Raw genomic sequence first — 18010 nt, 5'->3', positions numbered from 1 at the left:
TAATTCTCCCAACAATTATGAAATAGAAATTACGCTCATTTTATAAAGGAGGAAACAGACTGAGGGGTAAAATCTCCCTCAAGGTTACACAATAGAAGATGGTGGAACTGGGATTTCAACCAGTTCTGCCTTAAAAGCTATGCTCTTACCGTGTTTCCCTGAAAATAAGACGTAGCTGGACCATCAGCTCTAATGTGTCTTTTGGAGCAAAATTAATATAAGACCCGGTCTTACTTTAGTATAATATAAGACCGGGTATAATATAATATAATATAATATAATATCATATCATATCATATCATATAATATATAAAATATAAAATATAAAATATAATATAATATAATACCAGGTGTTATATTAATTTTTGCTCCAAAAGATGCATTAGAGCTGATGGTCCGGCTAGGTCTTATTTTCGGGGAAACACGGTAGTTACTTTAATGGAAGCAATATCGATATCATTTGTAACATTGTTTTGTAAGGAAATGTGATCCATACTATGAGGTTCTAGTTATTTATCAGTCTTAAAAATATCCCTATTGCTGGGCTAAATGTGGTGTTGGGCTTACTACTTTCCTCTTTTGTTTCATTGGCATTCACTAGCAATAGGCAGTTTTGGGAACATGTTTTTACCACATTACCTTTTACCTTCTTCCCTTTTTTCTGCACAGTGGTTCAGCCTTTTATATATGTGGGTAATTGTGAGTTAGATATTTAGAATTCCTACATGACCAGCATTTATTTTTAAAAGGCAATAGGATCATATCCATTTTTACTTGTTAAAAGATAGATAATTTTTTTGCAAAATATGTTTTTGAAAATGATTAAACTATGTATACCGGTAACATTGTTTTTTTTTTAAACTAAGTGGATTGTTTAAACAAAATTGTAACACATTATAAATGGATTATTTAAAATGTTAATTTTGGGGCAGGCATCTATTCCTTATGTTGAAATATTCCTTGTTTTTCTTTTTTAATTTTCTGTACTGTCTCCATGTCCTCGTTTTTTTACAAGGAGATATATTAAACATTTCTGTGCTTTGGTTATTACATTGAAAATATTGCAAGGCAAAATGAATTTTAGTAGAATGAAAGTTATTAAATTTAATTACTTTTTTTGTTTCTTACAGTGAACCTTGCACTTGCAATGGCAGCGAATGATCCGGTAGGTATTTATTAATAGAAATATTAATTTATTGAAATGCTTTTAAGGTGATGATAAAGAGCATATTGATATTTTTCATTTACTCTATCAGGAGCTATACAGAGTGTAGCCCTAGTCATTTGTATGTCTTTAAGGAACTAAAAAATCTGCGGTAAGTACTGGTTGCATTTAATAATAACAATGAAAATGGAAAGGGACCGCTGGTCACAGAATTTAGACAGCCTGTAGAAGCTAGAAAAGGCAAGGGAATAGATTCTTCCCTAGAGCCTCCAAAAGGGATGCCAACACCTTAATTTTAGCTCCTTGAAATCCATTTTAAACTTCTGTGATAATATCTTACATTAGAAGTAGGAAACTGCTATAGACAGGAAGTCAGTTTTCTTATTTATTGAATTAACGAAGATGCCTTTATTTTCCCTTCATATTTGATAGTTTGACTAGATGTAGCATTACAGGTTCAATACTTTCCTCTTGAACCTTGGAAACAGTATTTCATTTTCTTCTAGCATGCTAATGAGATGTCTGATGCTGATCTGATCATAGTACTTTGTAATAACCTGTGTTTTTCCCCTCAAAGCTTTTAGAGTTTTCTTTATGTTTTTTAAGTTTAGAAATGTCACAAATATGCATCTAGTTGTTGGCTTTAAATTTTTTTACTTGCTTGGAAATTGGTCAAGCAGTACCAACGCTTCAGTCTTTTTCAACTTAGGGAAAATTTCTTCATTGATTACTTTTTGTGATGATGTGTTTCTTCTTTCTCCAGAAACCTATTAGGTAGATATTGGTCATTTATGTTTCTTAATTTTTCTGTCATATTCTCCATTTCTTTGTCTTTCACGCTGTGTTTTGGAAGATGTCTTAGATTGTTTTTCACAGTGCTATATTAGGCTTTAGTTGTTACTTAGCCCTTCTGATTTATTTTTTTAAGTTCAGCAATTATATTTTTCCAGTTTTTCAGAACTATTTCTTATTTTGCATTTGCTGTCCCTATCCACTTAAAAATGATTGTCATCATTGGTTTGAATCTCTCTGAGGATGCTAATTAGAATTAATAAAAAATGTTCCTTTTAACGATCTCTGGTTACTTAGCATGGTGGTTCTCATAATGTGGTCCTCAGACCAGCAGAATCAGCATCGCCTGGCAATTTGTTAGACATTCAAAATCTTGAGCCTCACCTATCCCTACTAAATCAGAAATCCTGAGGGTGGAGTTTTGCAGTCTGTGTTTTAACCAGCCCTCTAGGTGATTTTGATGCATGGTAAAGTTTGAGAACCATGGATTTAGAGGTTTTTTTTTTATGGTTAACCTGCTGATGGCACTCTTTTTTGTTTCCTAGTGTGGTTATGTTTTTTATTTAGTGGTAAACTATTTTTTTCTCTTGTTTCAAAGGACATTTGGAAGAGAAGAGAGAAAACCATGTATGTTTAGGCAACATTTTTGAAGTGAGAGCCAGTAATACATTTTAAATAATATTTTTATTAGAACACTTAATTACCCTGGAGAAAGGACCCCATTTAAAAAAATTTAATTTTATTGGGGGATATTGGGGAATAGTGTGTTTCTCCAGGGCCCATCAGCTCCAAGTAGTTGTCCTTCAATCTAGTCGTGGAGGGCGCAGCTCAGCTCCAAGTCCAGTCACTGTTTTCAATCTTTAGTTGTAGGGGGCGCAGCCCACCATCCCATGCGGGAATTGAACCGGCAACCTTGTTGTTGAGAGCTTGTGCTCTAATAAACTGAGCCATCCGGCCACCCCCAGGACCCTATTTTTCTTAAAGAAGGGAGGAAACGGAAAATTCAGTGGGTGGGAAGGTAGATAAATTTGTAGGTATAGGGATCTTTAGTTTGGTTATAATTTTAACCAAAGCTTTGTGTCTTAAGACAATGTGAAGACAAATGCCCAGTATTATATTATGTTGTGTTATGTTATATTGTATTTATTATGTTGTATTGTATTGTATTATATTATATTATAGACTCAGTTTTATAGTAAAATAAGACCAAGGCTTATATTAATTTTTGCTCCATAAGATGCATTAGAGCTGATGGTCCAGCTAGGTCTTATTTTCGGGGAAACATGGTATGTAATAAGGGATCAAGGATGAGAAGAATAGTTAAAAAGGCGTTGATTTCTTCATGTTAAGTGTTGTTACTAGTCTTGATAGATAGTAGCTCAGAAATTTCTTTTTTTCCCTTTCTGCTTTTTTTTTCTTTTTTAGGGAGTAGGGATGAGGGTAATTTCATCTTTAATGCTTTATACGTATGACAGGGAAATTGGCAACAAGAAAGGAAAAGCAAAAAGATTTTTCCTTGGCCATTTCTTCGGAAAGCACTTAGAATTCTTAAGTGTTTTTAAACATGTTTATAAAATCTTCATTAGGAAGATTTTCAGTATTCTGTGATCCTGATGGTGTTTTTTGTTTTTTATTTCTTGATATTTTGTAAGAAAGTTAGTGTAGAAATTAAGAAGAAGAAAGCCAGGAAATTTGAACTGCACATTGTGATAAGTCAAAGATAATCTGACATAATACAATAGTTTGTGATTGGCTACTGTCTTGTCCTCTTTAATTAATTTACATGTACAAGAAAGATCAATTTTGTATAGCTTTTATACTTGATTCATAGTGTTTTTGATTAGGGAGCAGCTGTTTGGCTTAAAGTGGGATCTGCCAGAGGACTATCTGTAAGAGAAAGGAAGAGCTGTTCTATATGATTTACATGTATCTGGCCTAGTCTTGTATTCTATTTCCCAACTTAAGATGTTATTAATATTACACTTATTCAGAAGACGTGTTAGGTCTTTAGGGGTAACTCAAGTTCCTCTCAGCCCTTCTATGTGCCTGAACTGATACAGATAGCTTAGGTCCAAGGACATTTATTGGGACATGGTGCTAAGGTATGTTGCTTTATGAGGTAAAAACTCCAGTTAAGATGGCGTCTTTGTAGCCTCCCTGGTGATTCGTTGCCATGGAGTCTTAATTCCCTGGAGCTTGTATTGTAAGATGGGTCTCTGACCTGCTTCTCCTTAGTCCAACTTTGCTACAGACCTCGCTCTTAGGTTGAGGCAAAAGTCATTGCGGTTTAAAAGGTTAAAAATAATTGCGAAAACCGCAATGACTTTTGTACCAACCTAATAACTTTTCTCCTATCTTTTCCATGGCTTGGTGCTTGCTCCTTTTCAGCATTGGAATGGGAAGATCTAAGAAGATTAGGTTGTAGGCCTTGGGGAAATAGGTTCCCTAAATTATTCATTTTACTTTTAATGTTTGCCTTCGTAATGTCTAAACTGGATTGTGTTAATCCGGGGGGAGGTATATAAGATAGTCCTTTGCGATGTGGGAGAGAAATTTTTCTTTTCTATTTGTATTCATTTTGATCTTTTACGTCCTTATGTATGCTTTATAATTTATACTGTATTAGTATAATAGTTCTAATATAATTTATGAACAAATATATTAACATATATCAAGGATATGTATTCTTTACTGATAGGTGTGCATGATCAGAAAAGTTTGGATGTCACTGGCCTACACTAGAGGAATTTTTGGGCTGGATCATATGCCCAGTTCAAAAGAAGGCTGCTTTGTAGAGTGAGACATGGGCCGTAAAGGAATACGGTGTGGATTTTCCCGCCTTTTCCTTGCCTTTTGTACTTTCCTTTGGGGATGTAGAAGTTAGTATGGCAGAGCAGAATTTGGGACCATGTATGTCATGCATCTAAATATTGCATCCAGTGGTGTGTTGGAGCTGGCTCATGCTCATTGGTGAGAGCCAGTTGTTAAGTTTTCAGGAATCTTGCAAACCAGTTGATTTCATATCGTTAGCTTGAAATAGGCTATGGTGGGAGTACTGAAACCATAGAAATTGGCATATACTGAAAATCAGGCTCCCCACCCCATTCTGAGTTGGTTGTTAACCACTTTCTGGCGCACCACTCTCGTGCATATTGACAATCAAATTTCTTCATTTTTCTTTTTTCTATCTCCTTAACCACCCTTATTATGGATCTCATTCTTCTACAGTATAAATTTAATAAACAGAACAGCACTGAGATTGTTAGAGTGAAACATAAAGGTCACCAGAAACCACTGATAAGCAATGTCCTAAGTCAGTTCATTTCAGTTCAGCGAGCCTTTAGACACCCTAGGAATATAAAGAAAAATAAACATGCATTGTGGGTATTTAAAACCTACTAAGACTTCATCGCAAAACAGTGATTTTTTTTTTTGTGTGTGTATGTACTATATATGTGTAAGTAATATGTATATATCTGTATGAATCTGCATGTGTGTGCGTTATGGTGGTATATAGCTGAATTAGGTTCAGTAATAGTTTCTTCTGTGAGTGAGAAAGTGTTAATTAAAGCAACACTTAATAAGATTATATTGTGCTACATAACAGAATAGACAAATTATGTACTCCTAAAGGTTTTATAATTTAATGAAGTGAGAAGGAAGATGAATATCTTAAAATAATGAGATATATTCAAGATCAAATATAGTGGTGTATCTGTCCAAGATGACTAGCTTTTATTCCAGAGCAAAACAGTCTTGTTTTTCATAGAGCATTTTCATGAACATAATTATATTTGATCCACACAGAAACCTGTAATGCAGTGCATGTACCGTGGTACTTATCAATTTTACAGTCTTTATTGATTCTGCCCTATCCTTGCCACATTTCATCAGCCGGAAAATATCCTTGTTTCTGTCTCTGCAATATTTTTCCAATATGTATCTTTCTATTTCAACTGTTCTCACTCTAATTAAAACTTGCATGACTTTTCTTTGGCTCTTTCATTCATCTATACCTCAAACAGTGATACCTACTCTGTCTCAAACAGTTTAGAGGATACAGAAATGAATGAGACACACAGTCCCTGCCTCTGAGGAACTCACAGAATGATTAACAGACCACTGCAGTGACCTTTTCCCTGCCCATGCTCAAATCCGTTCAGTATGGAATTCCAGATTGCTCTTGCTAAAGCCCTGTTGGAACCATATTACTCACCTGCTCAGAGTCACTGTTGCATGAATTTGCTGGTATTCAAGATCCTTTATGATCTGGCTTCCTTCTATCTTCCTGAGTTTAGCTCTTCTTCTAAATGGTCCCTGTGCTCTAGTCAGTCTGGGTTACTTGCTATTGCCAGTTTGGGCTTGGATATACTATGTTCTTGATAGCTTACAGCCTTTCTTCTACATTTCTGCTGGAGTGTTCTCTGCACCTTACTTCAGCTTAATGTCCTGTCTTCCAGGCTGCCATGTGTGGCTGTATTGGTCATATCCTGCATCAGGATACTTGTTGAGGGGGTTGAGGGATGACAGAAATCCAGGCTCCCTTCCCCTTCATATGCACCTGCAGGCTGCATTCTGATTCACACAGCGGCACTCTCTGAGCTAGGCTTGTCCTCAGGAGCAGCTCAGTGAAGTGCTTCCTGAAATCCTGCCAAGTAAGGGTCCTTTGTCCATCTTGTGAAATCCAATGATACTGTTTATTTGGATTATTACTGTAGCCACACAGCCATTTTGGTTATTTTTATAATAACAATATAATTAACATTTGTTGAGCATTTATTACATGTCAAGCCTGTTCCTCGTGACATTTCTGAACTCATTTACTCTTTAGAGCAACCGTGGACATAGATGCTGTTGCTCGAGGTCACCCAAGAAGTATATGGCAGAGCCAAGATTCGAATGCCAGCCTAGATCCTGTGATCTTAACCTACCTGCTTTATTCATCCTATCTTAGCTAGATTCTTATGATTAAGAACTGTGTTGACTTCCTCCTTGGCTACACTTAGCAGCTAGCATAGTGCTTTATGACTTAGGAAATACACAATCAATGTTTGCTACATGGATGAATTGAGCGCACAGATAGGTTTCACTTACATGTGCAAAATTTGGTTTTGTTTCACTCTGTTTTTTGAGAAGTGGTGTGGGATGGTACGCCTTGCTGAAGCTGGGTGGCCCACATACTGTTCTTTTTGTGCTTATTAAAAGATGGTGTACTCCATGACTCTATTTGGCCCTCTTCTCATTTTATATTGTTTATCTAGTAGCTGCCATCTTTTCCCACTGTCCAGTTACTACATATGTGCACTGTTCTAAACGCATCACAGCCCAGGTATCTCTTGTAGGTACCAGACCTGTCTGTCTGTCTATTGTAGATGTCCACTTAAATGCTTTACAAGTATTCAAACTTAACATGTATAAAACCAAACTCTTCTTCTTTCCTATAAATACCTTTGTCTTATGGGGGTCATGTGTTCCCTCCCATCTCTAAATCAGTCACCTCTTTCTGCTGCTTCTTCCATTTAGAGCTTTCTAGGATATGTGCTCTCATTTCATTCCTTTATGTTACTGCCTTATTCAGACCCTTACTATGGATCTTGTGTGAGGTGGTCCCTGCTCTCTATTTTCTCTGCTCTGATGCTTTAGGGGAAAGGACTAACACCTCCCATATTATTTTAAAAGAGTTTGTTTACTTGTTTATCTCAGATGCTAGTCAGTGAACCTTTTGGGGGCAATGGTTTTAGCTTTGTTCGTTTTCTAAATCTTCAGTGCTTAGTTCAGTGATGGTACATAGGTTCTTGGGAAATGTTGGCAACGACGGTAGAACATGTTAAGTGAAGAGTGGTTGTAAATATATGTATATTTCACATATAAGGCAAGTTCTGGGTGTTGGATAAATTGTCTACAGTTGTTCAGTGCTAAACTATGTCTTTTTTCCAGAGCAAATGAAGTAATTAAAATCTAAATGGGATACTGTATGTGAAGTGATTAGCACAATGGCTTATACATAGTAAGTTCTAAATCACTTTTTATTATTGGTAGGTAAATAAAAGCTTTTTGTAAATAATAATTTCAAAATAAAAGTTGATATGGATTTTACTTACTTGACTATTTCAGCAAAACTTATTTTACGTTTTTACTTATTTTCCATTGCTAGCGTGAATCATTAACTGGAATTTTAATTGGATTTAAAGATGGAAAAGGAAGTAGTATTATCTTCAAAGAGTTTGTGTTTCTTTGGTTATTTTATTTCCCGTTGACATTTATCTCAAAATATTTATTTTTTCCCATGATTACATAATGTCTTTACACTTATTGATTCCAGACGTATTGCTTTTTTTCACAAATTGTTATTAGTGGTTCTTTAAACATAATTAAGATTATCTTAAGCCTTTGAAGTTCTGTGATCATGTTAGGGAAAACTAGGAAGTTTTAGTTCAAGATTTAGGTTTTTGAAAAGTTCAATGATCTTGGAACAGAACATGTTAAGTACCACCACTTCAAACACTGTGATTTTCGTTCATGTGTAGCAGTTAATAGTCTAGCTTTTTGGTGTCAGAGACACCTGGGCTTGATTCTGGCTCTGTCTTTTGCCAACAGTATGACATTTTCCTGTGCCTACCTCTTAAAGGTGGAAGGAGATAAGGCATATAAAACACTTAGCACAGTGTCTGGCGTATAGTACATGCTAATAAGAGCTGTTTTTAATAGCTGTTAGAGTACTCCACATGTCAGCCAGAACATATTGTAATCTGGAATATTAATTATGATGTGAATTTGGATTAAATATGGATGAAACTGTGTTTCTCATAATTATACATGGGAAATCCTCATGTATATTACTTAGTTCAAGTTCATAGCTCATCTTTAATGCCAGTGTTGTAAAGGGATTACATACACTATATTAAATTAACCTGTTCTTAGTGGTTTTATTCTTTTTTAAATAGCGTGGCAGTGTGTACAATAAATATATTTTTTTATGAAAAGATAGTTTGTTTCAATATTATGATTAGCCATTTTGGCGGAAGGGTACACTATCAGTTTTTAAAGTATAGATATTTTAAAGCTGGAGGGGATACGGGGCAAGATCCAGAAGGAACAGTTGCGAAATCATTATTTTTTGCTTCTTTTTTTCCCCATCAATTCAAATGTAATTCTTGGTAAGAAGTATGTTTTATAAGTGTATTTGAATTCCCAAGTTTTGACATTTACTGAGGAGAGACCCAGAAAATATATTTGTAATTGGAGCAAAAGTTTACTAAAACTAAGAATTTCTTTTAGGATAAGAAACAGAAATACTCATAATAGTTGATGAATTTTCTTGCAAATATTTGGTATTTGTGATAGCTACACATGTTCATACTTACACATATACATGCATGGAGGATTATCAGTTATAATCAATGAAAAGAATGACTAGATTTCTAATGAATTACTTTTTTCTTATTTCTCCGTATGTTGATGATTCTTGACATGTCTTCAGTCTAGTTCTCTTCTCATTTACCAGAGATGCTCCCTAGATCTTTCCCACTCTCAAACGTTCTATCCTCTCCAGTTTCTTCACTCCCAGCACATGGACTTGCCATTTACCCAACATGAAAATGGACTTTTCATTGGCAACTTATTTACTATTCTCTCCTTCTATCAAGTATATCTTTCTATAGTCATCATGACCTCTTTACCCTCCTGCCTCAGAGAAAGAGATATCAGACCTGATACTTCTAATAGGACTCTCGATCCTTCATTTCCTGCCTTTTCTAGGACTTTGACACGTAAATTCCTTTTGGTTTTATCTTCAGTTTCTTTCCTAATTCCTTCCCCTTGGTCTGTGGATTTACTCATTTTACTCACACACACTGAATGAATCAGCAGACCTTTTTAAAGACCCAGGTTCCCCTTAAACCTCTGTTATTCTCCTTAAACCTTCTGTTATTTTCCCATTACAGCCATACTTGAGAGAGTAGTCTACATGGCTGTGTCAGTTTACCCAGTTCTCATTTATTTCTCAACTTCTATCATTTGACTTATTACCACTGTGCTATTGAATTTCCTCCCCTAGTTACCGACTGTCTGCAAAACACACATATTTGTTCCCTTTCTCTCTAGATTCTACTTGATTTCCTGCTGCGTTTGACACTGCTGACCATGGGTGCTGACACCTTAGACAATATTGGTCTGGCTTTCACAATAGCATTCTGTCTTGATTCTTCTCTCTTTCTCTGACCCTTTGAATTTTCTCTCGAACTTTGCATATTATTCCATTCCTATAAATTTTTATGTTTCTCCCTCATACTTCTTTTGTCCTTCTTTTGTCTTCATATACTGCTTCTTCAGCATCTATCTCTTTTTTTAAAATCCAGATCTTTATTTTCACTAGTTTATTTAACATCTCCATTTGGTGTTCTATAGATATGTAAGGTTTAAATGATCAAAATGCAACCACCATAATTTTCTTCCTCTCCAAAACCCATATTCTGTAATAATTCACTTATATGTTAACATCACCCATTTCAACTACTGTAAACTTAGTTATATAAAGCAACAAACATTTTATTGTGATCACAGATTCCATGGGACAGAAATTTGGATAGCACAGCAGGGATGGCTTTCTTTGTTCTCCGATGTTTGGAGCTTCACCGGGGAAGACTCAAATGACGGTGGACTGGAATTATCTGGAGGCTCTTCATTCACATGCTTGGTGCTTGGACTGGGATGGTGTGAAGGCTGAGTTCAGCTGGGATTGTTGGTTGGCTTGCCTTTCCATGTGACATCCTCACCGTGTAGCAGCCTCGGGGTAGTTGGACTTCTTATGCGTGGCTCAGGACTCCAAGAGTTAGTGTCCTAGTGAGTAAGGAAACAGCTGTACGGCCTTTTGTGACCTAGCGTTGGTAGTCAGGCGAGATTCCGGATTGAAGTACTCATGTGCCTTCCCAGATTTAGGGGGAAGAGCTATAGCCCTCACTTCAGGATGGGCGGGATATCAAAAAAATATGTGGCCATGTTTTAAAACCAGCACACCAGACTTGCTGTTTAGAAATCATGATATCCTTGTCTTTCATTGTATCTATACCACCCCACTTTCTTATATGTCACTAAGTGCTGACCTTTTTTTATTGGAGAAGTATCTCCTTTTCTCCATTATTATGAACCTAGATAAGAATTTTTATCACCTTTCACTTAAGGATTTTCTGTAACCTCTTAACTGGTCTGTATAATCTCTGCCATGTTGAGTTTAATAATAATTCCTCGTATTGATTATAGGATAGTTCTTACTTCATACATGTCTCTGTCCAAATTGCTTAGTTTAGTTCTTAAAGATGGGCTGTACCTCAATTTGCATTCTGTACTTGACTTGGCTTCAACTGTTCCTTTGCATTGGCTGTCTTCCTTCTTAGCTCTTTTTATTCTTCAGGTCTTATGTTGGCTGTCACTTCACCTCTGTGAAGCCTTTCAAATAATGTCACTTTTTCTTCTATTGGTTCATATGTTTATCTCCTGCCATTAGAGTGAATGTAGCTTCCCGAGGTCAGGGACTTCATATTAAATCATCTGCTCCTATTGCCTGACCCATTGTTATTTGCTCAGTAAATGCTTGCTAAGTGATTGAAAACAGATTACACCTTGGTGGAATTCTCCCAAGGTTTGAATGAGTTACTGGGCTTTCTAAAATTTGTATAAAATTACCAAGGAGCCTTTTTTTTTTTTGGCATAGGAGAATTATGCTTACAGAAGCTTTTAAATAAGGGAGTTTACATTCTGTGCTTCAACATTTTTATTTTAGTTAAAACATACACGAAAAAACCCCAAGACTTATATTTGAAATATTATTCGTATGTGCCAGAACAATTTAGGGAAGTGAGTAAGCATTAGGTTTAACACAAGCTTTAATAAGATTAAAGGCTATGAGAACAAGGTTGAAATCAGAACAGTATTGTTTTCAGTTGTGGCATTTTAAAGCTTTAAATTTGGCCTTGAAATATTTCACATTTTAGATTTTGTTCCAGCCTATTTCTTTTAGGTCAGGGACATGTGATAGTTCCTCCTTGGCAGGCGTGCTGTGTGAAAGGGCTGGGGTCAGCCCTGCTGTGCAGAAATGGGTCAATGAGTGTTCAGATGAAAGGGAAACAACTTTTAAAGAGTCTTTATTTATTGTTGGTGTAATAAGACAAAATGATTAGCAGCTCGAACCTCTCCCCATGTCCTTGCTTCCTCCATCTCTTAAATGCTTTGCCAAATTAACCACATTAACCAACTTTACAGAAAATGGATTGCTGTTTTAAATAGTTCTTTAGCTATTATTCTTAAGAAGCTTCTTCAGACAATCTCTCTGGTCTTCCAAAAGGATATAACTCTCCTTTGTACTTATGTAAAAATTGTAAACAGCCACTTAAAGAGAACAGGCAGTGTGTTTTAATTCAACGAGTGAGAGCATAACCAACCGATTTTCAGCTGAGCTGGTAGGGAAAACTCTATCCTACTGTTGCTTTCAAAGATGATTTTATTACTGTCAGGACAGATAACAAGCTAGGATTTTCTAAGAGAAATATATGACAAGTTGGTTTTACTGCCTGTGGCTCTTAAACAATGTAACATTCTTAAATTAAGGTAAGATAGTATTATACTTAGGTAGTCTTTATATGCGGTCTAGGTCCCCTGCATGGAGATAGGGTTGCTCTCAGTTTAGATTTTTCCTGAAATGAACAAGACACATAAGTTTTCTCCAAAACCTGGGACAGCCTTTAGCTCTTAAATTTGTGCTGGAATGTTATCTGGAGTGTGATTGGGGCTCTTTGCCAGTCACCATGGAAACTGACCAAGGCTCTGTCTGCTCTATTCTTTGGTCTATTTGGGGTGACTTAAATAAAAGATGACCAACATGTTTAATCCTATTCTTCACATATGTATTTTCTCTAAAAATGATTAAAAATGCAGCTTACTTGAAGGAGTATAGGGTATCTATCATATTTCTGTTAAGACTATTTAGAACATTCTATGTAGCTAAAGAGTATAACAGTGAAGAAACAATGAAAATTGTCATTTTGGATGGACATAATTCCATTGGTTTGTGATTTTTGTCTGTTGGCCTCTGTGCTTATGTATGCAATGGAATGACAAATGCTAAATTTCCATTTACCTGCTTAGTGATGGAGAGGGATTTGTCATAGAAACTAAGTCATGGGTATTATTTTATCATACCATTGTCAAATGAAATGTGGTTTAAATTATGGCATCAAAGGTATAAAAGTTAAAAGCATCTGTGAGGGGTTAAGGTAATTATAATTCAGATATTATAGACATCTAATAGTACATCTTCCAAAATAACCAGTTGGAAGCTAAAGTTAGGAAGGTCATGCTTAGAAGTCTGAACCATGACAGTCTCTCCTATTTCCTTAGTCGGGTACTGGTGAACAGGAGTTACCTGGTGCTGAGAGAAGAGTCGTTTTTAAAATTAGTTAATTAAAAAAAAAAGTTGAGGGGCAATTCACGTTGTTAGAAGAGTTTTTGTGCTGTGAGCCATCCTGATGGCATTCATTTTCAAGGGTTTGTTCCATTTTCAAGGTCTGATTCTGATTGCAAAGGCAAAATGGGAACTTGGATGATTGAGACTTCCTCTTGGTTGTTTCAAATAACATGAGTTCCTTTAATGTCCAGTAAAGTCTGTTTGTATAAAATAAAAATGAAGGGTATAATGCTCAGTGCTTCTACAAACAGAGATACTTTTGTTCATTCGTTCAGGTATTTACTGAGTACATACCACGTGCTAGGCACTTTTCTGGGTCCTGAAGATACAATGGTAAAAAAGCCCAAGTTCCTGTTTTTAAGGAGTTTACAGTATAGTGGAAGAGATATAATACATAAGCATATACTTTTGATTAGTAATAAGAGTTATGAAAGACAATAAAGCAGTGTAAGGAAATAGAAAGTGGTGGGAGGTGCTGTTTTAGTTAGGGTTCTCAGGAAGGGGGCTCTCTGAAGACTTTTGTGCAGAGATCTAAATGAATTGAGAAACTGGGCCACAGAAAGAGCAAACGCCCTGAGGTAGATCAACTTGGATTGTTTAAAGCACAGCGGGCAGGTCAGCGTGACTAGAATAGACAAGGGAGAGGTAAGCAGGGCATGTCATGCAGAACCTTATAAGCCATGGTGGGAATTTGGACTTTTTTCTAAGTATGACGTGGATTTTTGATCAGGGCAGTGACATGATCTAATTTATTCCTTAAAAGATGCAGCTGCATTATAGAGCATGGACTGGAGGGGGATGAGATGGATGCAGAGAGACTGGTCAGTAGCTAATACAGGAGTTTAGGCCAAAGATGATAGCTTGGACTGTCATCTACCTTGGTGGTAGAGGCAGTGATAAGTACTTAGGATCCAAAAGTATTTTGAAGATAGAGCCAGGAGGACTTGCTGATGAATTAGATGTGGATGGTGAAGGAAAGAGATAGTTCCTTGTGTTTTTTATACAGTAAAATAGCTTACATAAAATTTATTACTTTAACCATTTTTAGTTTATAGTTCAGTGGCATTAAGTACATTCATACTGTTGTACAACCATCACCACTGTCCATTTCCAGACTATTTTATCATCCCAAACTGAAACTGTATGCATTAAACAAGAACTCCCCATTCCTCCACCCCTAGCCCATGGCAACCACCATTCTACTTTCATTCTTTATGGATGTGACTATTCTAGGTACCTCATATAAGTGGAATCATACAATATTTGTCCTATTGTGTCTGGATTATTTCACTTAGCATAATGTTTTCAAGATTCATCCATGTTGTAGCATGTATCAAAATTTCATTTCTTTTTTAGGTTTCTTGGGTTTGATTTAAGCAACTGTGTGAATGGTAGTGATATTTCCTGAGATGGAAAAGACTTCTGAAGGAGAGGTTTGGGGTTAAAATCAGTTCTCTCTACACATGTTAAGTTTAAAATACTGAACAGACACCTGAATGGATATGTTGGTAAATCCAGAGGTCAGAGAAGTTGGAGCTAGAGATTTAAATTTGGGTGTCATCAGAGTAAAGTGGTATTTAAGGCTGTGGAATTGAATGAGATCATCTGGGAAATCAGAGTAGATTTGAGAAAATGGTCTATTAACTAGTAGTACATTTTAAGATTGTGATAAAGGAATACATACAGAGGGTGCCAACAAAAGAATGTATACAGATTTTAAGAAAGGAAAAAGCTATATTAAAATTGTAATAATATATACTAATAACAAAAGATGAATACAAGTCATGTGTATACATTTTTTTGGCACTCCTGGTATATTCTAAGACTTATCTAACTTGCTAAACCTATAGAGAGTTTAAAATATTGACATTGGTTTTAAATGTTCTAGTTGGTATAGCACAGGGGTGTCCAAACTTTTTTCAACGTTTTTAACCAAGGGCCATATGCGGTAAAATGCACAAACAGCCAGGCCACTCGAGGTGAAGTACGTATTGCCTCACCTGGTTTATTTAAGTAAACTAATATATTTTTGGAATTTGCTGTGGGCCAATTAACAATGGATTGTGGGCCGCAGTTGGCCCGCAGTTTGGACATCCCTGCTATAGCACATTGGTTTTAAGTGGTTGTCTGCTTGTTATTTTATTAGTTAATTCCCTTCCTTTCTTTGGCTTAAAATAGTGGTAAGCCTTGTTCTTTTAGGAGTTCTCTGAGGAATTTAAAAAATAATTTGTGTCAGGATGAATTGGGTACTGACTAGAATGGTTATTTCCAAAAGCTACATAGCATAGCATTTTATCATGGTAGGGACAATTTGAAAATTAATAGATGCCAGTGAGAATAGGATAGATGGGGCTTCTTTATGAATGGAGTATTTTAGTGAGCAAACACCAGCTGTGCATGAGTAAGGGTGGCACTGATCCAGGAGAAGGACGTTTTGGGGTACATTTGTGTATTTGTGTTTTTTTTTAAAAAAAAAAAAACACAGCAGAGTCTTTTTAGTTAGGCTGCCAGTCTCTTTTCTTTTCCAAAGGATTAAGTTTCAAAAGAAGGATCAGACCATTCTGGTGGGGTGAGGTGGGTTACGGACATATTTGGAATAAGGGATGTTTGCAACAGTACTGTGGTAGGACTTTCCCTGGACAATGTGGTTCGTAGGCATTTGACCAAGTACTTAAGAGCCAAATCTTATATTATTTGTTTCTCTCCATTTAATGAGAACTGCTCAGCTCAATTAGCTCCCAGTTTTGTCTTTACAATGGTCATCTCACAGAGCTTGTGAATATCAATTCTTTTTAAAGAATTTTCCCTATTATAAACAATACATGTTTTGAGCATCAGATCTTTGCAAAAGTAGTCTGGTAGTGGAAATTGTTTTCATGATGGAGAAAAAAGGGGTTTGATTTCATGTTACTAAAGGATGTTATAAGTAATCAAAAGAAAAAGGGAAATTTGAAAATGTAGAGAGTCCACTAAACGTCATTTTTAAAGGAGGAAATTGAACTCAGGAAAGAATAGACTTGCTTAGAAACAAGTCCTATAAATGGAACTTGAGTAGCTACCATCTGCATTTGAAAAAAATCCCCTGCAAAGCTGCTACTTCTCCTTGAGATCTTTCAGTGAGGGCTTTAACGTTTTCGTATTTGCCATGGGAAGGATTGCGATAATATAAATGATGTTTTATTTTTATGCATGATTAGATAGGGAAGATGGAAGCCAGCTGTTGTTTAAGTGCGTGTCTTATGAAACATTGCAGGGGATATGACACAGACAGTAGTAAATCACAAGTGGCAGAGGCTGGGGGAGTGGGGCTGGGACAGATAACCTCTCTTGTTTTTCTTGGGGACTCTTGGTTTTGGCTCTGGCAGAGTTGGATAGGTTATCTGATTACATCATATGGCCTGTGGTTTTAGGACTCAATTTGTGAAACTGGAGAACCTAAGTAATTTTTTAAAAATGTGTTTATTAACTATCTGCTATGTGTCAGATACTCTGCTAGGAGTTTTAGATACAGTGGCGAATAAGACAGTCCGAGTTGCTTATTTAAATCTGTGATAAGTGCCTCAAAGGAGAAATCCTGTTGTCAGGAAAGCGTATAACAGGATACTGATCTTAATCTGAGTGTTGAGGGAAGACTTCCTCGAGGGAGAACTATTCGTCACATCTGCCTTCCTACAACCTCTGTTACTCTCTGTCCCATTACTCTGTTTTATTTTTGTCATGGTAATAATTATAGCTTCAAATAAGTATCTAATCTATCTTATCTATCTGTCTGTCTATCTATCTATCTATCTATCTATCTATCTATCTATCTATCTATCTATCTATCTATCTATCTATCTATCTAAATATCTATCTATCCATCCATCCATCCATCCATCCATCCATCCATCCATCCATCCATCCATCCGTCCATCTATTTATCTATCTATCATCCTCTCTTTCCATGTCTTCTCCTCCCTCCCTCCTCGATTAGAATGAAAACTCCTGGAGAGCAAGGACCTTTGTGCCAGAAAGCCCTGAATGGGAAGAAGCATGGGGGAGGTGGAGGAACTGAAAGAAGGCCGAGGAGGTGGTAGTGTGAGAGGGAGAGGAGCAGCCTTGAAGACTGTGTCAAGAACTTTAGAATTTATCTGAAGGGCAATGGGAAGCAATTTTAAGCAGGGTATAGGCATGATCAGATTGGCTTAAAAATTACTTCACTGTTCTATGGAGAAAGGAGGGGATGTTAGAGTGGGTGAAGGGGAGTGGGTAATAATGTAGGCTATTGCAGTACCCTAAGCAGGAGAGCCTGGTGGTGTGTTAGACTAGGGTATTTGTAGTGGAAATGGAAGAGGAGGTGAAATTGGTAGGTCTTGATGATGGATTGGATATGAGAGAGGGGAGAGAGGAGTCAGGGATGACCTCCATTCCAGGTTTCTTGAGTGTACAACTGAGTTGATTGCAGATACATTTTCTCAATGCATTTGAAAAATAATATATATATTTTAAAGTTTGGTATACAATAGAATTGCCTCTGTGAAAATTCAGCAAATGCGTTGAACTTTTCCAGTCAACTTTTGGTCAACATAGAAAAGCATAATACCTTTTAGTTTATG

The 18010-nt window shown here is 36.3% G+C and overlaps 1 protein-coding gene across 6 annotated transcripts in view; it reads left to right on the top strand.

The window, feature by feature from the left end:
- Positions 1-18010, top strand: part of NUBPL (NUBP iron-sulfur cluster assembly factor, mitochondrial) — a 268056-nt gene that overhangs the window by 66023 nt on the left and 184023 nt on the right. For all 6 annotated transcript variants that reach the window (XM_081050177.1, XM_081050175.1, XM_081050178.1 and 3 more), the window contains one exon: positions 1131-1165. In XM_081050177.1, coding sequence (XP_080906303.1) covers positions 1131-1165 — 35 coding nt within the window. The remainder of the gene's footprint in view (positions 1-1130; positions 1166-18010) is intronic.

The sequence above is a fragment of the Rhinolophus hipposideros genome, assembly GCF_964194185.1.
Source record: "Rhinolophus hipposideros genome assembly, chromosome: 5".
Classification (NCBI taxonomy): Eukaryota; Metazoa; Chordata; class Mammalia; order Chiroptera; family Rhinolophidae; genus Rhinolophus; species Rhinolophus hipposideros.
Note: the sequence above shows the minus strand (reverse complement) of the source record. Positions and strands in the feature narration are given on the sequence as shown.